Source organism: Scyliorhinus torazame, chromosome 3 (genome assembly GCF_047496885.1).
Source record: "Scyliorhinus torazame isolate Kashiwa2021f chromosome 3, sScyTor2.1, whole genome shotgun sequence".
NCBI classification, from domain to species: domain Eukaryota; kingdom Metazoa; phylum Chordata; class Chondrichthyes; order Carcharhiniformes; family Scyliorhinidae; genus Scyliorhinus; species Scyliorhinus torazame.
The window spans coordinates 103,459,661-103,486,702 of NC_092709.1; the positions used below are offsets into that span (position 1 = coordinate 103,459,661).

At 43.0% G+C, this 27,042-nt stretch overlaps 1 protein-coding gene across 2 annotated transcripts in view; it reads left to right on the top strand.

Annotated features, from left to right (window-relative positions):
- The window catches only part of LOC140408621 (lipopolysaccharide-responsive and beige-like anchor protein), a 1,704,725-nt gene extending 1,698,542 nt beyond the window's left edge, over positions 1-6,183 (top strand). For both annotated transcript variants that reach the window (XM_072496077.1, XM_072496078.1), the window contains exon 56: positions 4,863-6,183. In XM_072496077.1, coding sequence (XP_072352178.1) covers positions 4,863-4,953 — 91 coding nt within the window. In that variant the 3' untranslated portion in view covers positions 4,954-6,183. The remainder of the gene's footprint in view (positions 1-4,862) is intronic.
- The last annotated feature ends 20,859 nt before the right edge of the window (positions 6,184-27,042 follow it).

Below are 27,042 nucleotides of genomic sequence, written 5' to 3' on the forward strand. Positions count from 1 at the left end.
TAAGCTTTCCATGGGCTTTTGTGGCGATTAGAGAGCCAATCAACATGGATGTCCTCGTCAGAGGATCTGGGACCTGTGAAAGCAATGTGTCTTATTAACTAATCAGATTGAAGAATGCTGACTCAGAAACACTGAATCGGAACCAGGAAATAGATGTTACAATAATAAATTCAATGTCAAATCATGTACAAAGGTAAAATAAAGAGGGAAAGAAAAATTAGATTGAGAGAGGCAGAGATAAAAGAGACAGAGAAAAAAAGTTAAAATATTTAATGTTTTATACTCTAATCATAAGTGAAATCTGAAGAAATGAGATTCCACATTTTCAATGTCAGGTTGATTGGTAGCAATTAAAGCCGATACTATTTAAGAAATTACTGACATTGGAATGGACAAGCCCTAACTTTCTCTGCAGAATTTAGTGGGTATTTATCAAGTAAGTATTGCAATGTCAAGCCATTCCATGATTTCAGTGCTGAGATTTTAAGTGAGATCCTATTATAGGGCAACCTTTTGGAACAGCAGGGCAAGATGAGCAGTCATTTCCTGATTTCTGAATTTAATGATAAATATTCAATGGAGTCTTTTGTATAAAGGTTCAGGGCTGATCTCCTCACCATTATTTCAACCCAAATTTCTCCCATTTCTGTCTTAAAGTTTTGTTGCATCACTACTGTGGTGAATATTGAATTGGTTCTTTGTTAATGGCTCAGGAGGACTGGTAATATTGTTAATATGTACCACAGAAAGCCTAAAATCATATACCAGTGTCCATCTGCAAAACCGAAATTCGAGAAAGTTACAGTCTGAAGTGGCTGACGTCATCTGACTTTTCCATTAATTCTTTTGAGAATTTACTTCATTTGTTGCCAGTATATAAGGTCCAGAATTAATTTTAAAAGATTATTGAGTGATACAGACATAACTTGACCGTTAGTCTCAAATCGTCGATGCTAAAACCAACAAATACTAATTTTCCTGGACAATTGCTACATGTTAAATTTATCATATTATTGTCTCTGCTACGCACTGCAAATACTGGACAAAAATGTCAAAGTAGTGACACACACAACACTGTTCTTTTCCAGAAAATATCTTTATTGCTTTAGAATATAGAATTAGCACAACAAACACACACACGCAGTGGCTGGGCGACTGTGAAATCACAGGCACACACATACTCATTCTCTTTCTGTTTCTAATTCTCACTTGCTGTCTCCTGCTCTCTCTCTTTCTCTCTCAGAAGCCTAACTTGCTCATTTACATCTTTCAATACTTAAAAAGTATAATATAGGGAAAAGGAACACAGTTTAAGCATTTTGATGAGAATTGGGTTGTTTACATAGACTTTGTTTAATGTGCTTTGGAATATTCTTTTGAAAGCAGCCTTAAAAACTGTGTGTTGATCTGTCTAATAATGTAAGTTGTCGTTGCCTGTGTGTTTCATTAGTATATTGAGTAGAATCTGTTTAAAGGTTATTTTCAGGCATGTAACTTTCTTTTTCATGTTGAGTACAAAATACCAATTTTTAAGCACTAAATTTGTATTTTTGCACTACCTTGGTCAATCACCAGAAATATACTGGGAGCAGCAATTATGTGAAGTAATTTGTGCATTTTTTGTTGGTACAAATACACAGAACTGGATCAAACATGGCTCATCCTTCCCTCTGCTCTGTTCCCACTAAACCTCAGCCAGTTCCGCCTGATAATTAGGTTAAGGATGTACTCTTTTAATAACCCCACCATTTTTACTTTATTGTTTGTGAGAATTTTTGTGCTTTTCAAAATGAGGATTGTTGATTCAGGGGAGAAAAAGAAAATAAGGCAGCTGTGGTGGCATTAAATACAAAGTAACTGTCCCATATCTGGCTCTGGCAAACAATGTGCCTCAGTTCTAACCTTAGAAAATTACCTCCACTGCATCAACTGGCTGTCTTGTGTTCTCTAAGTAAGATTGCCAATTTACTACCAAATTAGCAAACGTTTTGTTCTGAGGCTCCATGTCTACAAGGAACTGGCTTGAGACAACTCGACTAATCTTGGGATTTTACAACCAGCAAGCAATGGGCATAGTGGTTAGCACTGCTGCCTCACAGAGCCAGGGACCCAGGTTCAATTCCAATCTTGGTTGACTGCGTGGAGTTTGCAATCCCCCCCCCCCCCCCCACCCCCCCGTGTCTGCATGGTTGCCCCCGGGTGCTCCGGTTTCCTCCCACAGTCGAAAGATGTGCCGGTCAGGTGGATTGGCCATGATAAATTGCCCCTTTGTGTCCAGGGATGTGCCAGTTAGGTGGGGTTACGAGGTTGCAGGAATATGGTGGGAGCCTGTTGGGGTGCTCTTCCGGAGGATAGATGCAGACTCGATGAGCCGAATGACCTCCTCCTGCACTGTAGAGATTCTTCTGGGACATTTTCAGTCCATCAGTTTGCGGTTGGATTTGTATCCAAATCCCAGAGGCAAATACCAGTGCCAAATCGTTGCATCCATCCTGTCACCTATTTTTGCTATTATGCCCACCCAGGATCACGAGAGCTGTAATTCTAACTATGTAGTCAGTCAAAACCAGAGTTTCCTTTTTACCAATTTCAGTTGTTACTAGTTGTTATAGAGTGACTACTGTTTATGTAAGTGATAAAATACATTATTTTATCTCGTTTGAAAGCAGAAAGGCAAGAAGATGTCAAACCTATTATTCACTGATTATGCCTAATACTGAAAAGGTTCATTTATTTTTAAAACCAAGCAAAATCCACACCAAAATATCTACCTCGACATCTAGTCTATAATCTTTATTATTGTCACATATAGGCTTACATTAACACTGTAATGAAGTTACTGGGAAAATCCCCTAGTCGCCACACTACGGCGCCTGTTCGGGTACACTGAGGGAGAATTCAGAATGTCCAATTCCCTAACAAGCAGGTCTTTCGGGACTTGTGGGAGGAAACCCGGATGAAATTCACCTGGAGGAAACTCACACAGACACGGAGAACGTGCAGACTCTGCACAGACAGTGACCCAAGACGGGAATCGAACCTGGGACCCTGGCGCTGTGAAGTACATTGGTTGCCAAAACACAGCTGTCACCTTGTTTGCTCTGGGGAAGGGAGCTAACAAGGTTTTTTTTTTAATAAATATTTTATTGAAAATTTTTGGTCAACCAACACAGTACATTGTGCATCCTTTACACAATATTATAACAGCACAAATAACAATGACCTATTTTATATAAGCAAAAAACAAAAAATGAATAAATATTAAATAACAAAAATGAAAACTAGCCCTAATTGGCAACTGCCTTGTCACAAGTTATACCCCCCCCCCGCCCACCCCCCCCACCCCTCCCCCCCCCCCCCCCACCCCTCCCCCCCCCCCCCCCCCCCCACCCCCCAAATCCTGGGCTGCTGCTGCTGCCTTCTTTTTCCCCTTCCATCTATCTATCCGCAAGGTATTCGACGAACGGTTGCCACCGCCTGGTGAACCCTTGAGCCGACCCCCTTAGGACGAACTTAATCCGCTCTAGCTTTATAAACCCCGCCATGTCATTTATCCAGGTCTCCACCCCCGGGGGCTTGGCTTCCTTCCACATTAGCAATATCCTGCGCCGGGCTACTAGGGACGCAAAGGCCAAAACATCGGCCTCTCTCGCCTCCTGCACTCCCGGCTCTTGTGCTACCCCAAATATAGCCAACCCCCAGCTTGGTTCGACCCGGACCCCCACTACTTTTGAAAGCACCTTTGTCACCCCCATCCAAAACCCCCGTAGTGCCGGGCATGACCAAAACATATGGGTATGATTCGCTGGGCTTCTCGAGCACCTCGCACACCTATCCTCCACCCCAAAAAATTTACTGAGCCGCGCTCCAGTCATATGCGCCCTGTGTAATACCTTAAACTGAATCAGGCTTAGCCTGGCACACGAGGACGACGAGTTTACCCTACTTAGGGCATCCGCCCACAGCCCCTCCTCGATCTCCTCCCCCAGCTCTTCTTCCCATTTCCCTTTTAGTTCATCTACCATAGTCTCCCCTTCGTCCCTCATTTCCCTATATATATCTGACACCTTACCATCCCCCACCCATGTCTTCGAGATCACTCTGTCCTGCACCTCTTGTGTCGGGAGCTGCGGAAAATCCCTCACCTGTTGCCTCGCAAAAGCCCTCAGTTGCATATACCTGAATGCGTTCCCTTGGGGCAACCCATATTTCTCGGTCAGCGCTCCCAGACTCGCGAACTTCCCATCCACAAATAGATCTTTCAGTTGCGTTATTCCTGCTCTTTGCCACATTCCATATCCCCCATCCATTCCCCCCGGGGCAAACCTATGGTTGTTTCTTATCGGGGACCCCCCCAAAGCTCCAGTCTTTCCCCTATGCCGTCTCCACTGTCCCCAAATCTTCAGTGTAGCTACCACCACCGGGCTTTTTGTGTAGTTCCTCGGTGAGAACGGCAATGGGGCTGTCACCATAGCCTGCAGGCTAGTCCCCCTACAGGACGCCCTCTCTAATCTCTTCCACGCCGCTCCCTCCTCCTCTCCCATCCACTTACTCACCATTGAAATATTAGCGGCCCAACAGTACTCACTTAGGCTCGGTAGTGCCAGCCCCCCCCTATCCCTGCTACGCTGTAAGAATCCCTTCCTCACTCTCGGGGTCTTCCCGGCCCAAACAAAACCCATGATGCTCTTTTCAATCCTTGGGAGCTAACAAGGTTGAAAGTTCCTGTAAATAGTAATGATTCCTCTGAATATTAAAGATTATCTCAGTAAACTATCACCTTTGTTCATTGGGTATTTTAGCACAGTAATGATTGATGTAAATTATATTCTGTGTAATTAACTGTGCTTCTTTTAATTTAGGGTCATCATTACAGGTATGGCGTCTGGAAGCATAGTACTGTTTTACATTGATTTTAATCGATGGCATCACGAGTATCAGACCAGGTACTAATGGTGTGTTGAAGGCACAGAGATGCACTGCCTTGTGCTGGAATCATGAGAATATCATCTGAAAGAGCATTCAGCCATCGTTGATGCATTGAGAGTTTTTAATCAAGTAGTCATTCAATCCTGCCACTGTATATATCGGCATTCATCCATATGAAGAAGCAACAAATCTGAATGTAACTTAAAAGTCTCCAGGAAAGCAGAGTATTTTGAAATGCTTACTGCTATTTTTGTAGAATATAAGGAATTTGACATATCATTAGTAGAACACCAGAGCATATAAATCTGATTCAGAAATACAAAACGTCTATTTTTAGGAGGAACAAATCTTTACATGATTGTTTATAAACCTCTCATTCATAAGAAATATAATGACTATTTCTTTACCTTCATCTCTGTAAGAAAAATAAGTGACTGATTTAAAAGAATGTAAAACAGAAATTTTAATCAGATGTTCATAATTATGTTAGAACTAAGCAATATATTTACACCCGTGATTTATTGCATATATAGAGATCAAATTTTTTTAAAGTTTCTTTTTGGGGAGAAGGTTTGCACATGGGGTGTACAATCCTTTCTAAGGCATGGTTCTTTACTGTATTTTTTCATTCATGTTATGGTAGCTTAGCACTGATATTACTGGGAACAAAGAGCAATATTTAAATTATGACCTAGGATTTTTTAACTTTATAACAGTCTATCAGATACTATATTCTTGTCATTGGCATGCTGCTGGGCTGGAAAAGGGATCTTTCCTCAGAGTTCAGGTAAACAGTAAATCAATCCAGTGTAACATGTTTTGTCTCTTCTACATTAGTATACGTACATTTTCAGAGAATTATGTCCATTAATTTCATTTCTATAGCCTTTGTTAAACATGTTTGTAATCCTGACATTGTTATTCAACATTGAATTCTGATAACTCTTTGTAACTGTGAATTCTGTTTGGGTTTCTGTCCTGCTTATTGTGTGTGTGTGAAATCCTGCTTTTGGGATGTTGTAGTCATGCTACAAACTTTCAGAAACTAGACTGCTGAAAACATTCCACCTTGCTGAGCGAATGTTTGCTCAATATGGATCTTACTGGTGCCTAATGGCGCATTAGTAACCTGCCAGAGGGACCAAGTTACTGTATTTCAAAACCCCACTCAGAAATGCTTTTTGGTGATGATTTGGAATGAGGTTATTCCAGTTTGTGTAATGAAATCAAAAATAAAGTTCACTTGTATCTTGAGACTGGAGAGTTTTCTTTTGACTGACAGTATTAAAACAATCCAAGCTTAAGATCGGCTGCTGTTTATTTGAATAACTTTATATCAAGCAAATCTCTAAGCACCACTTGTAAACAGTGACTTTGCATGACTTGTGGATCATGTTTTTCTTTTCTGCAACAGAACTCCAAGTTACCTGAGGCTATGCAACTGAATAACTAGCTCTTTAAAGGCGCAAGCTCTCAACTGGAGAAATAACACCAACCTTTGTTAAAAGTTAATCATAAAACAAAAACGCTGCTTGCAAAGTTAAATTCCATGGATTTAACTGTTTCAGGCAAGCAGTGATTTTTATTTGGATTTTCTTTTAATATGGGCAGCACGGTAGCACAGTGGTTAGTGTGGTGATATGCATCACTGTAAATACACAAGGGGAGTTAATGTAAATACACTACAACTAAGTAAACACTAGAGGGAGCACCAGAGACGTCATGACATGCAGAAATACAGCTAATGAACACATAGAATAGGACACGACCAATGGGCAGTCAAGACACCCATAGGTGACACTACCACAAGGGGGCAACCATATATAAGGACAGCTGATCAATAGTCGGTACTTTAGGCTTCATAGATACCGTTAACTTTGGTCTCAAGGAAAACCATACATCTGACAATTCACTGTTGGCGCAAAGTGGAGTTCACATATAATGGAAATCTAAACATGCCACATGACAGTGGTACTTGAAACGATTCTTGGAAAGCAGATTAATAGGTTTTCAAGTGATAACCCATACATACGGACAGGGCATACATGCTCTGTCTCTTTCCACAGGCGACACTTGGAGAGTAGGACAGGGGCAGATCAGAAGCATCACCCACCACGTGGCTTAGAGCAGACTGGTTAGTTAGACTGAGTTACTATAGCAAGATTAGCAGGAGAGTCGAACTCCTAGAGAACTGTACTAATAGTTCAATAAATCACATTGAACTTACTTCAAAGTCTGGAGTATCTTTTGGTCAAAGCTGCATCGAGTTGCAACCTGTGTTATCCCAGAGTACATAACACAACATGGTACCAGTAGTGCCTGTTGGATCTATATAGTTCAACTCGGCAAGATCCATGACTACCTGCAATAGCACCGAAGCAAGATGATCGAGATTCCGGTTCCTCAGCAGCTCAGGTACCATGGCAATCTCAGTGCCAACTGGCGTGCATTCAAGCAGAGATTTGAGATTTACATGGTAGCATCCGACCTAGATGGCGTGGCCGATGCTGAGAAGATAGAACATAGAACATTACAGCGCAGTACAGGCCCTTCGGCCCTCGATGTTGCGCCGACCTGTGAAACCACTCTAAAGCCCATCTACACTATTCCCTTATTGTCCATATGTCTATCCAATGACCATTTGAATGTCCTTAGTGTTGGCGAGTCCACTACTGTTGCAGGCAGGGCATTCCACGCCCTTACTACTCTCTGAGTAAAGAACCTACCTCTGACATCTGTCTTATATCTATCTCCCCTCAATTTAAAGGTATGTCCCCTCATGCTAGACATCACCATCTGAGGAAAAAGGCTCTCACTGTCCACCCTATCCAATCCTCTGATCATCTTGTATGCCTCAATTAAGTCACCTCTTAACCTTCTCTCTAACGAAAACAGCCTCAAGTCCCTCAGCCTTTCCTCATAAGATCTTCCCTCCATACAACGCAACATTCTGGTAAATCTCCTCTGCACCCTTTCCAATGCTTCCACATCCTTCCTATAATGCGGCGACCAGAATTGCACGCAATACTCCAAATGCGGCCGCACCAGAGTGTTGTATAGCTGCAACATGACCTCATGGCTCCTAAACTCAATCCCTCTACCAATAAAAGCTAACACACCGTACGCCTTAACCCTCTCAACCTGGGTGGCAACTTTCAGGGATCTATGTACATGGACACCGAGATCTCTCTGCTCATCCACACTGCCAAGAATCTTACCATTAGCCCAGTACTCTGTCTTCCTGTTATTCCTTCCAAAATGAATCACCTCACACTTTTCTGCATTAAACTCCATTTGCCACCTCTCAGCCCAGCGCTGCAGCTTATCTATGTCCCTCTGTAACGTGTAACATCCTTCCGCACTGTCCACAACTCCACCGACTTTAGTGTCATCTGCAAATTTACTCGCCCATCCTTCTACGCCCTCCTCTACTCACCATTGCGGGTGAAAGTGCAACAGAAATTTTCAACTCCTTCAAGTACTCCAAAGGGCAGGACAAGAGAGACTTCCAGACAGTCCTGGACAAGTTTGAAAACTACTGAGAGGTGAACACAACATAAATCGGTAAAACTGGCACCTATACTCACCACGAGGTAAAGGTAGGCTTGCAGCAGAGGCAAACGGCAATTTTGATTGGTACCATCTTGCGCAAGGAGCCGCATATGCGCAGTTCCAGAGAAGCCGCAAACCGGCAAAAGTGTTTTACGCATGCGCGAGAAGCCGCGCATGCGCAGTTGAGAAAAGAGCATACAGTGAAGGAAAAGCGATCTGCGCATGCACAATCCATTCCTGCGCTCTATGTCACAAGTGTCATGACGTCAAAGGCCTTTGACCATGCCCACTTAATGGGGAAATGTCCGAAAATAGTGAAAAAACATTTTAAAGCCAGAAAACGCAATTCTTTCACCTGGAACGACAGCACAATGCCTGAACTTCGACCAGTAGCTTAAAGTAGCCTCCGCAGAACCCTGGAACAAGCAGTTAGCACCACCCTAAGAGATGATTTAGTCCTTGAAGACTACGACTCAGACGATGATTTCATCATTGGACATGGCGACCTCAGTACCAAATCCAAACTGCAACAAGATGTGTTGTACATTGCAGCATCCGACACAGTCATGGACGAGTTCTTCGGATTTGAGGATCCTCAGCCCAGCATAGACAACATCTCGACCCATGAGTACAGGATTCTGCTGCGGCCTGACGCCAAGAGACAGAGCGATACAAGCCTCCACAGCGAGCTTGTTGACAAGACTCCACGATAGGAGCAACCCAAGACTCCAGAGCGCAGTCCTTGCATGAACAAGACCATGAAGGTCTCGCAACCTTATCTGAGCAACCAGCAGCAGACGATGCAAGTCTGCCATGCTCAAGTGCACAGCGAGACGACTGACAGTCTACCCAGATTATTTGAGCCACCAGAAGAAGATTCTGACAGTTTACCCAGCTCATCTAACCGACAAGAAGACACTGACGGTCTACCCACTATATGTGCGACAAGTGACAGAGGCTTCACAATTCCCATACAAGATGTGCAACATCTCAGAGAGACTGACAGATCTCAGCTAGTATGTACAGAGGCACTCGACAATCAAAGTGAGACTACTAGTGACTCCGGTGACACCACATTAATTCAAACCTCACCTACTCGAGTCTCTCCACAAGAACCTGGAATGACTCCAGACGGGGAGAATCAAGAAACCAAAGGTGATTCAGGTGAACCAGAAAGGGCTCCAGATGGGGAGCATCGACAAGCTAAAGATGATTCCAGTGAACCGGACATGACTCCAAACGGGGAGCGCTGAGGAATCGGAGATGGCACACTCAATGAAACAGCAGATGCCACAAAGGACATTGACACAAGTAACTTTGTGAAGGACTCGAATTCGCCACTTGGTGTGGTCATTGAGCGTGACAAACACAACAACAAGCACGTCAATAACAACAATGACAACAACAATAGAACAACAACTGGTATGACATGGAACAACTCTGCCCATGAAGGACAATGTTACTGCTCAGCTCAGAACAATGGCGAGTGTGCAAACATACCATGGCATGTCAACACATCTTACCAATTCACGTTTGCTACACTACGGACAAGCAAACCATCTTTCAGGAAAGATGTCATCAAGAATTGCTACCACAAGCATTAAAAAAAAGAGTCCACCTCAGACAATGAAGTGATTTGACCATTTGAACACCTCCTGATGACCTCTTGGTTACGTACACACCAGGACACTGACGGCGTTCACTGCATCAACATCGACACTTCCATAACAGCACAAGAAAGCCACTTGACGGTGTAAATTCATGAACTTTGGACTCATAACTATTATTTGGTATTGTATAATCCTCAACGTCATCATGACTATTATTTGGTATTGTATAATCCTCAATGTCACCATAACTATTCTTTGATCTTGTATCGTCATCACAGTCATCATAACTTGTACATGTCATCACTGTTTTTGTTCAATTTTTCTTTAACACTGTACAGAAAATATGTAACACGAAAAAAGAGGGATGTGGTGATATGCATCACTGTAAATACACAAGGGGTTAATGTAAATACACTATAACTACAGGGAGCACCAGAGACGTCATGACATACAGGCATACAGCTAATGAACACATAGAATAGGACACGACCAATGGGCAGTCAAGACAACCCGAGGTGACACTACCACAAGGGGGCATTACACAACCCATATATAAGGACAGGGCACACATGCTCTGTCTCTTTCCACAGGCGACACTTGGAGAGTAGGACAGGGGCAGATCAGAAGCATCAAACCCACCATGTGGCTTAGAGCAGACTGGTTAGTTAGACTGAGTTAGTATAGCAAGATTAGCAGGAGAGTCGAACTCCTAGAGAACTGTGCTAATGGTTCAATAAATCACATTGAACTTACATCAAAGTCTGGAGTATCTTTTGGTCAAAGCTGCATTGAGTTGCAGCCTGTGTTATCCCAGAGTACATAACACAACAGTTAGCACAGTTGCTTCACAGCTCCAGGTTCCCAGGTTCGATTCCAGGCTTGTGTCACTGTCTGCGGAGTCTGCACGTTCTCCCCATGCCTGCGTGGGTTTCCTCTGGGTGCTCCAGTTTCCTCCCAAAGTCCAAAGATGTGCAGGTTAGGTGGATTGGCCAGGATAAAGTGCCCGTAGTGTCCAAAAGGTTTGGGTGGGATTACAGGGATAGGGTGGAGGCGTGGGGCTTAACTGGGCTGCTCTTTCCAAGGGCCGTTGCAGACTCAATGGGCCGAATGGCCTCCTTCTGCACTGTAAATTCTATGATTCTATAAAACTAATTTCTGGACAAACTTTCTTCAGAAAGTAGAGATGGGGGGAATTGTTTGGAAAAATGCAGTTGTTAATTCTATCTAATGCTGTAATGGGATATCAGAGGTCCTACTGCCATGCAATTGATGTCTTCATTATCACTTGAAAAACTATTAATCTGCTCTCCAAGAATCGTTTCAAGTACCACTGTCATGTGGCATGTTTAGATTTCCATTATATGTGAACTCCACTTTGCACCAACAGTGAATTGTCAGATGTATGGTTTTCCTTGAGACCAAAGTTAACGGTATCTATGAACCCTAAAGTACCGACTATTGATCAGCTGTTGCAATCAAAATATTAAGTTCAGCGGACTAGAACAACCCTGACTGCAAAAGCAAGTGATTTTTCCAAATTAAATTCGGTAGAAATCTGATTAATGAATACGATTCATGTGTGGGGAGAGCAAACTGGATACTTCAATGGTAATCTGAAAGCTAGGGAGAGTAGAATGTGGTCTGTATTTGTTTTGGCTACTAAAAATGTTACACAGCTGTCACATTTTGAAAATTAGTTTCTGCCCTGGTTTCATGTTTAATTTGGTTGGGTAAAACTCAAAGCTGCTCAGTTTGTTTGTATTATACAGTTTCAGAATTTTAAAATTTGCAAACCTAGCTTGACACAGGAGATGGATGAACATTATTCTTGGGCTAAAATATACTCTTGAAGAAATTTTAAAATATAAAATCTGCCCAAAGCTTTTAGTGTGACAGGTTGCACGTTTACACTTGTGATTTATTGCATGGGTTGCCCATTCTCAACCATACAAAGGTTACTGCGTGTTGACAAAGAAAAAATTAGTAACTGAAATCAGCCTAATCCTGGTTAGGGCTCCAAGTAGGTGTTGGAGCAGCAGAGCTGTGAATGGCAAATAGAAACCAAGAATATCTAAAGCTTTACAAAAATAATAAAATCCAGATTAAAATTTGTTTTTTGGGGGGTCTATACCATATCCTACTTTGAATGGGGCAGAATTGTTGGACCCCATAGCCTTTCCTTTTCCTAAAATAAAATTAGGTTTAGGGAACGTTTTCATAACTCCAGGGTACAGTGTTGCCATTGCCAACATGCTGTCAGAGCAATTTACTTGTTAGTTTAAACAGTTTTGAAATGAGTTTGAGAAATTGCATGCCATAAAAGGGTTATATGATTGAAAAATTCTATATCTTATGAATATGCTAAACTTTTATAACATTAGCAAAATGATTTATAGCTTAACACAAGGTAGCACAGTGGGTAACACTGTTGCTTCACAGTGCCATGGTCCCAGGTTCGATTCCCGCCTGGGTCACTGTGCAACGTTCTCCCCGTGCTTGCATGGGTTTCCTCCGGGTGCTCCGGTTTCCTCCTACACGTCCCAAAAGACGTGCTTGTTAGGTGAATTGGACATTCTGAATTCTCCCTCTTTGTACCCGAACAGGCGCCTGCATGTGGCGACTGGGGGATTTTCACAGTAACTTCATTGCAGTGTTAACTTGTGACAATAATAAGATTTTAAAAATATATTAAAATATTCCTGGAAAATTAATCGAAAGTAAAACTCTTCATTGTAAGTCACATCATTAATTAGAAGAAGTATCTAAAAGTATTGCATACAACAGAGGTTCAATTTTTTTATTACAGGGATGCTGTTTCAATACTGTACTGTCTTTAGGGAATCTGTTTTTGAAGATACAGATGGTGTGAACCTTTTCTTCCAGATAGTGTCACATACATCAGTGGATGTGTTCATTTATAAATGTTTAAAAGTTTTCTTTCCATTGAGATAATACCCATCCGTGCATTCACCCTTATTTTCCATGACATTTGAATGTCCTTGCATCAAGGTTTTGTTTTTTAAAAACTCCTTTGATAAAAAGTAGTGATATTTCTTGTTTAAAATACACAAATACCTTACTACAAATAGAAAAACAGTTAATATGTCCATTTTAAATGTGATAATTTTTTTTTCTGAGGTGCTGTTAAAAACCTGAAGTTGGTGTATAAGTTTGATCCATTGATGTTCTAAAATATCACTGGTTTCCCTGTGAAAGCATAAAGAATAGAACCTGAATTTTAAACTCATGTTTCAAGGAGGTTTGTCTGAGCTATTAATGATGAAGATTTGCACACTCTGGTCAGGTAACTCATAGCTGAGTGCAGATATTTGCCCTATATATCAATGCTGGTTGCAATAAATTATATTGATAACACGTTTTGATTTTTTATTTGGGAGAGAAATGAATTAAAATAAGCCGTGTCCCAAGACAATCAACTGAAACTGTTTTGTGATGACATCCCCATGCAAATATGATTTATATTGCAACTAGGATTTCTCCATATTGCTATGATAAATCTTGACTTTTCACATGTAAGAACCATGCAGCTCCCAGTTTGTAGCATTTTATTCTCGAAAAATCTTTATTGTGAATAATAATTTCTAGTCCCCCTGGGTCATGTGTGCAACCTGGGATCAGGCAGGTAATGCTGTCCTGAACTGTTATGCTGACAAGAACAGCGGCACCATGGCACTGTTGTCTCCCAGGGCCCGGGTTCAATTCCGACCTCTAGTGACTGTGGAGTTTGCATATTCTCCCCCTTGTCTGTGTGGGTTTCCTTCCACAGTCCAAAGATGTGCAGGTTAGGTGGATTGGCCATGCTAAATTGCCTCTAAGTATCAAAAGGTTAGGAAGAGTTACAGGTCTAGGGCAGGGAATGGGCCTAGTTGGGATGCTCTTTTGGAGGTGCAGAATCACAGGTTAAATGGCCTCCTTCTGTACTGTAGGAATTATATGATTCTAACAAGTCAAGAACCATTTTCCTTTCCATACTTGCTCCTCGTTAAGAGCATTGGCTTTCAGAATTTTTTTTTCCAAACTATAGCTTGTTTCAAACTTCTTCTAAATACACAAAAATCCTAATTTATGTGGATAGCTTTTAAAATACAGGTTGATGTAAGCTCTTGAAAATGTAAGAAATACCAGTCCAAGGGTTCAGTCCCAGATCCATGAATATGTGTGGGTCCTTCAAACAGCTAGTTACATTTTGGCTGGTGATTAATTTGTCCTACATTTACTGCCATTAACTAACTGATTTATCTGGCTTTATACAAGATAGATGATAAATGGATTAGTTTTGAAGTATTACTTTAATTAACAGTTGTGCTTTATTTCTTAAGTCACTTTTTTAAAATTTCAAAATAAACATGTCTTCACTCAAAACTGCTGCTTTCCATTCAACTGATGCTGGAAAACCAGCTGTGTTTTCTTTAAACTTTGTTTTTAAGCGTTCCAATTTCAAGGTTTGCGCAGGAATTTGTGACACACTTGTTGACTGTAGTCAATTCTTCTGCTTCCTTTTCAACCCTCTATTCTCTTCCCCCCCCCTTCCTTCCCCATAAAAATGCTACGGATGAATGTTTTAGGTGTTGTAAGCTAATTTTATATGCAGCAAAGATTTGAGTAAGATGTAACATGTTGGCCATTGAATGCAATGCAATGTGTACAAAATAATGTGTACACATGGGTTAGTTGTAGCCAATACAGCACTGAACTGCCAATGTTACAACAATTTATCCATTTCTGTTTAATTCACCAAGATCAGTCCAATTGAGTGAATCATTCCTCAGACTACATGATAGTTGAGGACGATATTCCCTTCAACATGAAAGAACCAAAGGAGTAACACCCATAAACTAAAGGGGGGGGGGACATATTGTTATGGACAAGGGAGAAATAATAGGGATGGTTCTCCCTTCTCTACCTCTCAATTTTCCAAAGCCAAGTGTGTTTTCAAAGAAAGAAGTATTTTAACCCCAAGTGCAGTAATTGTCAAGGACAAGTGACAGGATTTCTTATAAGTTTTTTAAAAAGTAAGATAAATGTTTAATATTCAACACCTAAATTAAGTTGCAATCACACCCACTCATACAGACATGCATACTCAAGAAAAGATTGTGATTACAAAACATCACATGCACTTAGGTTTTAAACATTTGGAGATTTTCTGTCACATTTGCTTTTCCTCTAAATGTCTTGAAAAGTTGCAAGCCTCTAATTCCTTTTGGGTGCACTGAAGAATAGAACTGTGAGATTCAGAAAGATGAATTTGCTTGCAATGGCAGATTTTTCTAGTTTCATTCCAGTCGAGTTGCAATCAAAGGGCCATTATTGGGATGTGGGCCTCAGTAGCTAGTCCAGCATTTATTGCCCATCCCAACAATTAATACATTTTTAAAAAGAAATCCTGGTTCAGTTTCTCAAATAGAGGGGTAATGGTCAACCTGACTTCTCTGCCTCCGCATAGCTCTTAGGCAGGGACTTTTTACTTTGCTGGTTTGGATCTTTCTCCTTCCTTACTGCTCCAAAGATATGCCTCATTAAATGTTCCTATCAAAATATTAGTTCTACCATGTGACTAGCGTGTTTTGGTTAATTGTCCTCACAAATGGCTGCTGACAATGGCTAGGCCATAGTCAAACAATAGGTAGGGGTTTGGGGGGTTATGTAGGGGTTGGGGGGGGGGGGGGGAGAAGCACCATCGGAAAAGTGGGGAATTGTTATACACAATGTGCACAACCAATAGAATGACTCTGTCACTTCCGCAATGCAGGCCGACCTCCGAACCCTTGGCCCATTTCTCCAGGTATCCTCCCCTCCCCGGGCATATGGTGTGCAGGTGTGAGTGTATGTGCGCTGGTGGAGGGTGTCCTGGCTGTCCTGTGACTGACCCTCCAGGGCCCTGGGGCGAACAGGACATCCCTCCTGGCCTCCAACTCGTCTAGGAGCCTCCCCAGATGTGCATCCCCGAATCTTGGGGCCGGTCTCCTGAGCGGCATCGTTGCGAGCTCGCAGGGGTTGACTGAGCAAGTGCTGCTTGATCTTGTTGGTGCGGGGGGGGGGGGGGGGGGGGTGCTGCGGCAACGAACGCAGACCCGACAGATCAGCTGGCGAGACTTCATTTGTGGCGAGAAGCCCGTGGGACCTCGTTAAGTGGACCAATTAATGTTGAATAGCATTGCCAACCTCGCTGGGCTGAGCGCCGGGAAGCTTGCGGCAATTCCCACTCACTACCACACTTCAAAATCTTTCTGAAGAATCACACCCTTAATTTATTTAAAATAACATCCTTGGAAATGTTTCAAAATTTAGGTAATTACAAATGTATTAAAGGAGATTTTACTGGTCTTCAGAGAATTATCTTGTTTAATGTACAGCAGCTTCCTCCTGTTCAAAACATTTAGAAAGCTTCCATTTGACCTATATAAGGAGCACTGCAACATGTCCGTCAGAGAGACTTTAACTGGTTTTAATTTAGCCAAAGGAGGCTCACTCTTAATGTTTAAAATGTTATATTTCTCCATGTGTTTAAAGTTAAGGATCTGCACAAGTTCTCAAACATTATTTCTCTGATCTCCTCGATTGTATTAACTATTCACAGATTGAGTGGCAGCCTTGCTCAGACCATCAACGCAGGGGACCTGCTATGTTAAGTGCCTGGAATTCAACAGGTAGATTTTGCTTTGAGAATGTGATGAGCATTATATTGGTGACCTGTGGTGTGTACACTTCTGAATTTGGAGTTCAAATGCCAGCGACTGCTCCGCACTAAATTAAATTAAAATTAATCCTAATTTTTTTTCACAAAAATGCTTTAGAAGGCAGAATGATCCTTCACACATGGAACTTGGATTTCATTCCAGTTTGAGCTGTTAGGTTGAAAGGCTGCTTAGGGCCCTTCTTAAAATGGGTTTGGGCAGTGTCGTCCTAGAATCGAGTGTGGATCCACTGTACAAAAATATCCACGCTTTGGTCCAAATCCGACTCAGCAATGAGATGGTTCCTATGGGAAATGGAAAAATTCATACTGGCAGAGTAAAATGTATTCCTCTGAGATTATCAAGGCATGTTGGAGCAGAGAATGGGCTTTTCCGGTCATTTGAAATGAAATGAAATGAAAATTTATTGCTATACTCGAGACTACATGGTGATGATGTAACAGATTGATCAAGTACATTAGAAGACTGCGTGCATAATAATTTAGTCAAGAGCACACAACAAAAAATCAGATGGGGAAGACCTGACCAACCTCCATGACTTCTTTAATGTTCCAGATGAAGAGCTACTGGTTAAGATGGAACAGATGGGGTTCGGGGTGATGGATAAGAGATTAGCTGGGGTGGCACAGTGGTTAGCACTGCTGCCTCATGGCGCTGAAGAACTGGATTCGATCCTGGCCCCAGATCACTGTCCGTGTGAAGTTTGCACATTCGCCCAGTGGCTGCGGGGTCTCACCCCAAACCCAAAGATGTGCAGAGTAGGTGGATTGGCCACGCTAAATTGTCCCTTAATTGGGAAAAAAATAATTGGGCACTTTAAATTTATTTTTAAAAAGAGATCAGCTAAAGGATAAGAAATAATGGGAAGCTTGGAATCTATGGTCATATTCCATGTACGGACACTTCTGGTATGCTCTGATCAAATTATTACCAGTCAATGGGGCAGAAAAAGATTGTCCTTTGTATGATTGTCCTTCGTATGTTATTCAGCAGCTCCAAATCTGATGGTCTCAGTCCAGTTTCAAAATTTCATAGGAAACCTGTAAGTCTGGATGCTCTCCTCGGATACTAATTAAGGATTTCACTCATCCATCTCTCATATCAGTGATTTAAAAAATTGTTAGGACTTTTTATGATTGTGGACCTCTGTGGCTGCAAAGAAGAAAATTGACCTTCACTGACCAACAATACCCTGGCCTGAGTTTTACAACCGCAAAATAGCTGTATATGTCCTCTGCGTTATTTTACATAGCACTGCATATTTATAATATCTCACCGCTAAATCCCCCTTCACACCTATTAAGTGTAACATTAAAGAAGCAAGAAACTTACTCAAAGATTGGTGAGAATTTGGAACTCACTACTTCAGGGAATGGTTGAGGCGAATGGTACAAATGCACTTAAGGGGAGCTCAGCTAAGCATGTGACGGAAAAGAGAATAAAGGGTTGTACTGAACGTAAAGTGAGACAGAATGGGAGGAGGAGATGGTAGCATGGTGGTACCATCACTGTACTAATAATCCAGAGGGCCAGACTAATGCTTTGGGTACATGGGTTAAAATCCCACCAGGGCAGCTGGTTGAATTTAAATTCAATTAATACATTAGGAACAGAAACATACAGAATAAGAGCAGAGGTAGGCCATCTATCATCCCGAGCTTGTTGCACCATTCAATATGAGTATGGCTGATCCTATATCTCAATACAATACACCTGTGCACTCCCCATACCCCTTGGAGCCTTTAGTGTTTAGAAATCTATCCATTTCCTCAAATATATTCAGTGACTTGGCCTTCTGTGAAAAAGAATTCCACAGGTTCACCACCCTCTGAAGAAATATCTTCTCATCTCATATCCTGAGCCTGTAACCCCTTGTTCTAGACCCCTCAGCCAGGTGAAACAACATCCCTGCATCCAGTCTGTCAGCCCTGTCAGAATTGTATATGGTTCAATGAGATCCCCTTTCAGCCTTCTATACTCCAGTGAATACAGGCCTATTCGACCCAATCTATTCTCATACAACAATTCTGCCATCCCGGAAATCGGTCCAGTGAACATTTGCTGCACTCAGTGAAGGCCAACATACCATTTGCTGCCTTAACTGCTTTGCTGTACTTCTGGTGACTGGTATACAAGAACACCCATGTTCCTTTGTAATTGAACATTTCCCAATCTAGCACCATTTAAATAATACTCTGCCATCTGTTTCTTCTTCTGAAGGGGATAACTTCATATTTATCCATGTTATAATGCATCTGCCATGTATTTGCCCATTCACTCAACTTGTCTAAATCACCTTGAAACCTCTATATCTTCCTCACCACTCACATTCCCACCAAGTTTGGGTCATCAGCAAATGGAAATATTACATTTGGTTCCCTCATCTGGATGATGAATATATATTGTGAATAGACGGGGCCCAAGCACTGATCCCTGTGGGACCTCACTAGTCATTGCTTGCCACACTGAAAAATGCCCATTTATTCCTATTCTCTGTTTCCTGTCTGCTAACCAATTCTCAATCCATGTAAATATATTACCCACAATCCCATCTGCTTAATTTTGCATGCAAACCTCTTGTGTGGGGCTCATCAAAAGCTTTCTGAAAATCCAAATCCACTGGTTCACCCTTGCCTCCTCTAATAGTTGTATCCTCAAAAAAACTCCAGTAGGTTTGTCAAACATGATTCCCCTTTCATATATCCATGTCGACTTTGTCTAATCCCGTTGATATTTCCTAAGTGTCCTGTTAACACATCCTTTATAGCATTTTCCCTACTACTAATGTTAGGTCAACCGATCTGTAATTCCCTGTTTTCTCCCTTCTTTCACATGTGCCACCCTCCAATCTACCAGCAGTATCCCACTATTTCCATGACCACCTCTTTCAATAGCCTGGGATGTAGGTTTTCAGGCCCCAGGGATTTATTGGCTTTCAGTCCCATTAATTTATCCAACAATATTTGTGTCTTCCATGAAGACAGAATTAAAGTAGTTGTTTAATTGCTCTGCCATTTCCTTGTTCTCCATTATAAATTCCCCTATTTCAGACTGTAGGGGAACTACATTTGTCTTCACTAACCTTTTTAGATATTTATAAATCTTTTACAGTCCACTTTTATGTTCCTTGCAAATTTACTCTCATACTCTATTATTCCCCTCTTGATCAATCTCTTTGTCCACCTTTGCTGATTTTTAAACTGCTCCCAATCCTCAGGTTTGCTACTTTTTCTCGCAACATTACGTAACCCCTCTTTGGATCTAATACTATTCTTAATTCCTTTTGTTAGCGATGGTTGGGCCGTGTTTCTTGGTGTGATTTTGTGCCAGAAAGGAATGATAACTTTTGCAATGGATATATTTGTTCTTTTAATATTAGCCATTGCCTTTTCACCTTCATGTCTTTTAATAAAGTTGTACAATCTATCTTAGCCAACACACGCCTCACATCATCATTATTTCCATTGTTTAGATTTAGGACTCTAGTTTCATATTGAACTACTTCACTTTCCGACATAATGAAAAATTCTATCATGTTATGGTCACTCTTCCCTAAAGGACCCCCCTCCACAGAATCATAAAATCCCAACAGTGCAGAAGGAGGCAATTTGACCCATCAAGCGTGCATCGACCACCCTAAGGTGAAAGACCACCCTACCTAGGCCCAAACTCCCACCCTATTCTTGCAACACCACCTTAAGGGGAAATTTAGCACGGCCAATCCACCTAACCTGCACATCTTTGGACTGTGGGAGGAAACCGGAGCACTGGGAGGAAACCCACGCTGACATGGAGCGAAAGTACAAACTCCACACAGACAGTTACCTGAGGTCAGAATCAAACCCGGGTCCCTGGAGCTGTGAAGCAGCAATGCTAACTCCTGTGCCGCCCCAAAAATATTAGATTAACCTCTTTTTATTGCACACTACCAAATCTAAAATAGCCTTTGTTCCTCGACCTACTGGTCTAAAAAATCTCTTACACATTCCAGGAATTCATCTACAACTGCATTATCGCTAGGTTTCCCCAGTCTATATGTAGATTAAAGTCACCCAGATTACTCTACCAGCCTTGTTACATGCATTTTTAATTTCCTGTTTAATGCCACCCCCTACCTTACCACTAATATGTTGAGGTCTATAGGTAACTCCTGCTAATGTTTTCCACCCATTGTTGCTTCTTAGCTCTGTCCAGACTGATTCTACATCTTGATTTTGTGATTTCCCCTTTACTAAGGCCCACCACCTTTTCCTTTTTGTCTGCCGTTTCTAAATATCGAATACCCAGTTCCCAGCCTTGGGCACCCTGTAGCCATGTCTCTATAATTGCACTCATGTCATACCCATTTACATCTATTTGCCTGTTAATTCATCAACCTTATTGCCAATGCGCCACACATGCAGATACAGTGCCTTTAGGCTTGGCCTTTTAACCTTTTAACACATTTTCTTTGTGCTTATAGCTCTATTTGCTCTTTCCTCTGCTTTCTACTTTTGCTTTTTACTTTTCTGTCTAACTTTTATGTATTTCTACATAATAGTTACTTGTATAGATTTTCAACATTAAGGAAGGTTGGGAATGAGAAGCAGGTTGGTTCTGGACAAACATGCGCTGGGTACATTTAATAAATCTCTACTCCTGCACCCTGGAATGATCACAGACAATTAAAGGGTGAATTGTATTGATTTTCTGCAGCTGTCAGTGAGAGACACATGCTGTACACTATTGGAGCTCATGTTCCACCGGTAGCAGTTGCCAGGAGCAAACTGGAGCTCAAGCTGGGCTGAAGCTAGAGAATATGGATCGGTGCAGCCAAGACCCGAGCAGCCAAACCAATTTTTCTTGCTGGAGGGGTTGGCAGTCAACAACGGTTAGGATAGAAGCACCTGAAAAGGAAAAGTGAGATCATGCATAGGCAGCCACAGAAGTGCCTGGTGAATGTTTATCTGCTGCTGCTCCACGGTCTTATCCAGCTTTTGCTGCAGCAGCTAGTGGTGGGGCCCTCTCGCCACTGGTATGGGGTCAATGTACAGAACATGCTAAGAATTCATGTCAGTGAATGTTTCAGGCACAATTATATGTGAGGTTAGATTCTAGAGCCAGCCCACAATGAGGCTTCCTGCAACTTCCAAATTCAGCAGGCCATCTGCCGCCGTTTCCGCCACCTCCAGGCATGATTCCGCCAAACACTATTTCTCTTCCCCTTCCAGCATTCCAAAGGGAGCATTTTTTCTGCAATACCCTGGCCTCAGGCAACACTGCCCCCCCTCCCTTTCCTCCAGCATCTTTCAATGCAAGCACAGGAGGTGTGCCCTTTTTTATCATCCAAGGTCCCAAACAAACCTTTCAAGTGAGATGGTGATTTACGTGTATTTTCTTAAATTTAAAATATTGGGAGGTGGTGCAGTGGTTAGCACTGCTGCCTCATGGCACCGAGGTCCCATACTCCTCTACCCTCCAAGCTCAAAAAGCTGTCCCCCACAAAAGGTATTCAACCACTTAATCCCTGCCCGTTGCCACCCTTGCGTCTAGCACCCCCCCTCCCCCCAGAGCAAACCTGTGATTCCTGCAAATTGGTGCCCAAACCGAGGCCCCCTCCAACCTCAGGTGCTGCCGCCACTGTCCCCACACCCTCCGGGCCGCCACCATCACCGGGGCCTGTGGAGTACCTGGCTGGTGAGAACAGTGCTCCTAAGCTAGTGTCCTTACAAGACAAGCCTCCATCCGTTTCCATCCCACCCCCTCCCACTATCCACTTCCTGACCACGGCTATATTTGCTGCTCAGTAGTAATTCACCAAATTTGGCAAGGCCAGCCCCCTTCCCACTCCCGCACATCACCGCTCCAGCAGCACCTTCTTCACCCGTGGAGCTTTCCCCTCCCCACACACAAACCCCCAAATCAATGCATTAATCTTCCTAAAAGAAAGCCTTTGGAATAAAAACTGGAAGATTCTGGACAGGATAGTTTCCCTGGTGGTCTAGTGGTTAGGATTCGGCGCTTTCAACGTCGTGGTCCAGGTTCCATTCCCAGTCAGGGAATGACGCTTTATTGGGCAGCACGGTAGCACAGTGGTTAGCACGGGGGGGGGGGATATATATGGGGAGCTGTTGAAGAGAGAAGGTGTCAGGTAGAGGAGATTAGGCATAAGTGTGAGGAAGAGCTGGGTGGGGCTCTGGGGGCTGGAGTGTGGAATAAGGCTTTGTGCAGGGTTAATGTGTGCTTGTTGTGTGCAAGTCTCATCCAGTCTTGAGTGTTTCCTTTTTAATTCCTTCATTTTGTGTTCTTCAATCCTGCCATTCACACCTCATCTAGATGCATCGTTTGTTTCATATAGAACATAGAACAATACAGCGCAGTACAGGCCCTTCGGCCCACGATGTTGCACCGAAACAAAAGCCATCTAACCTACACTATACCATTATCATCCATATGTTTATCCAATAAACTTTTAAATGCCCTCAATGTTGGCGAGTTCACTACTGTAGCAGGTAGGGCATTCCATGGCCTAACTACTCTTTGAAGTTATTTTTATTCTAATAAGTAATATTCATATTAAATATGGCGAGACTGTTTACGCAGTGCACCCAAATAGGCAAAGCTATTTTTACTTTACAAAGCTATTCTTTACTTCCATTATTATTCCCGTTGGCTTTTCACCATTAAACCTTATGTCATTTAATCTCTCCTGCCCTCCACCCTATCATAGACCATCCCTCTTCTTCTCACCCCTTCCATTTGCTTACATTTCTATTTTTTTCTCAATTCCGATGAAAGGTCACAGAACTGAAAGGTTAACTATGTTTCTCTTTCAGTAGATGTTGTCAGATCTGCTGAATATTTAAGACATTTTCTGTCTTTATTTCATATTCCCAACATCTGCAGTCTTTTATTTTTGTGTAGGTGAAGGAAGTGCGTGTCCATGAGCGCCAAACCACATTCCAAATAAACTGAGTTGAGAGATCACTGGAATATTTTCGAGAAATTTTCCTCCTCTGCTGTGGTTGATTTCCCATCAGGAATATGCGGTTGGGACTTCTGATTTTGTTTTGTCTACTTTAAAGGCACTCATTTCACACACACCCCTCGCAAATGACTCCCTCACCCTCCCCAAAAGTGTTGGCTTTTACTGGGATCCATTTCCATGCGCACGTGTGTTTTACTTGTATTTCAGTCTGCTGTTCAACGCACGTTAGCAGGCAGCACTTACTGGGAATTGAAGCGGAGAATCTCGCTGTGTGAACACGCTTTGTGGATCATTTAACCACTGAATAAACAGGACCTCCTTTGCAACTAGTTTTTTGGAATGATGATGGAATTTTTGATGTTTCCGACCACTTTTGCTAAAGAGTTGTAGTGAAAGCGCATTTCACATTGTAATATAGCATATTACAGTACTCATGTCTGAATCTACAGTACAGGGCAACTTCCTGCCTGAAGGTTTGTGAGATGCACATTAATAGCTGTCTTCAGTACCTAGCTCCATAAAGGTCAACACAAGTATGGTTGACACATGAAATGTGAATGCCACATTGATGCTGCACAGGATGCATGTTTCAGAGTTGAAGTAAGAGATGTTGTTGAGGCTGAAGAACGGGAGAGTTGCACTGAATTTAACCCATCCTACACCTGCTATTCTCTCGAGCATCAGCATTCTTCACAATCTGACTTTACCCAGAACTGGCAAAGAAAAGGATCCAGCTGTTGAGGCAAAGAGAGTGTCAAGTCCTATAAAACCACAGAGGCGCAAAACATTGATTGTTTTCAAAGCACTTAATGGCATCGAATCATAATTAGAACACTGTCTGTAAAAAGGAATGATGTGGAAATGCCGGCGTTGGACTGAGGTGAGCACAGTAACACCAGGTTAAAATCAAATCATGAGCTTTCGGAGCATTGCTCCTTCCTCAGGTGAATGAAGAATTGTTCCAGAAACATATATATAGACAAAGTCAAAGATGCAAGCCAATGCTTTAAATGCGAGCATTTGCAGGTAATTAAGTCTTTACAGATCCAGAGATAGGGGTAACCCCAAAAGTTGGTAGGATTTCGCAAGCCCAGGCCAAATGGTGGGGGATGACTGCTGAAGTGTTCCCCGACTGGAAGGGAACATTCCGGCCTGGCGATTGTTGCTCAATGTCCATTCATCCATTGTCGTAGCGACTGCATGGTCTCACCAATGTACCACACTTCGGGGCATCCTTTCCTAAAGCGTATGAGGTAGACCGAGACGCACGAGTATGTACCGCGTACCTGGTGGGTGGTGTTCTCAAGTGTAATGGTGATACCCATATCGATGATCTGGCACGTCTTGCAGAGATTGCCGTGGCAGGGTTGTGTGGTGTCGTGGTCACTGTTCTGAAGGCTGGGTAGCTTGCTGCAAACAATGGTTTGTTTGAGGTTGCGCGGTTGTTTGAAGGCAAGTAGTGGGGGGGTGGGAATCTCTCGGTCTGCAATGAGACAACCAATGAACCGGAACACAGATCTGCGGTGCGGCAACCGAAGAGGAAAGAGTCGACTTGGACTCCTCCGGAAGGCCGCTGCCCTAGACTCGACATGTATGCTCAAGCCGTCAGGAGTCGCGTCCATGCCAGATGTGGAGTACCGACAAAAGTCGCATTCACTAGACCGCCCCGGACGTCACCCAAGCACAACGCAACGCCATCCGTGCTCTCAAGACCAACCGCAACATCGTAATCAAACCAGCAGACAAAGGAGGGGCCACTGTCATACTGAAAGAACGGACTACTGCAAAGAAGTGTACCGACAGCTCAACAGCCAGGAACACTACAGACAGTTACCCGCAGATCCAACCAAGGAACACACCCGCCAACTCAACAGACTACTCAAGACCTTGGATCCAGACCTTCAGAGCACCTTACGTGCTCTCATCCCACGTACTCCCCACGTTGTAGATCTCTACTGCCTCCCGAAAATACACAAGGCCAACACACCAGGCCGTCCTATCGTACCAGGCAATGGGACCCTGTGTGAGAACCTCTCTGGCTACATCGAGGGCATCTTGAAACCCATCATACAAGGAATGCCCTGCTTCTGTCGCGACACGAAGGACTTCCTACAGAAACTCAGCACCCATGGACCAGTTGAACCAGGAACATTCCTCGTCACAATGGACGTCTCGGCACTCTACATCAGCATCCCCCATGACGACGGCAGTGCTGCAACAGCCTCTGTACTCAACACCGACAACTGCCAATCTCCAGACTCAATTCTGCAACTCATCCACTTCATTCTGGATCACAACGTCTTCACCTTCGACAACAAGTTCTTCATCCAGATTCACGCAACAGCCATGGGGACCATATTCGCACCTCAATATGCCAACATCTTCATTCACAAGTTTGAACAAGACCTCCTCACCGCACAGGACCTTCAACCAACGTTATACACCAGATACATAGATGACATTTTTGTCCTTTGGACCCATGGCGAAGAATCACTGAAACGACTACACAATGACATCAATAAATTCCATCCCACCATCAGACTCACCATGGACTACTCTCCAAAATCGGTTGCATTCTTGGACACACTCATCTCCATCATGGACGGTCACCTCAGCATTTCGCTATACCACAAATCCACGGATAACCTCACGATGCTCCACTTCTCCAGCTTCCACCCTAAACACATTAAAGAAGCCATCCCCTATGGACAAGCCCTCCGTATACACAGGATCTGCTAAGACGAGGAGGAGCGTAACAGACATCTACAGACGCTGAAAGATGCCCTCGTACAAACGGGATATGGCGCTCGACTCATCGATCGACAGTTCCAACGTGCCACAGCAAAAAACCACACCGACCTCCTCAGAAGACAAACACAGGACATAATCAACAGAGTACCCTTTGTTGTCCAGTACTTTCCCGGAGCAGAGAAACTACGACATCTTCTTCACAGCCTTCAACACGTCATCGATGAAGATGAACATCTTGCCAAGGTCATCCCCACACCCCCACTACTTGCCTTCAAACAACCGAGCAACCTCAAACAAACCAGTGTTTGCAGCAAACTACCCAGCCTTCAGAACAGTGACCACGACACCACACAACCCTGCCATGGCAATCTCTGCAAGACGTGCCAGATCATCGACATGGATACCACTATTACACGTGAGAACACCACCCACCAGGTACGCGGTACATACTCGTGCGACTCGGCCAACGTTGTCTACCTCATACGCTGCAGGAAAGGATGTCCCGAAGCGTGGT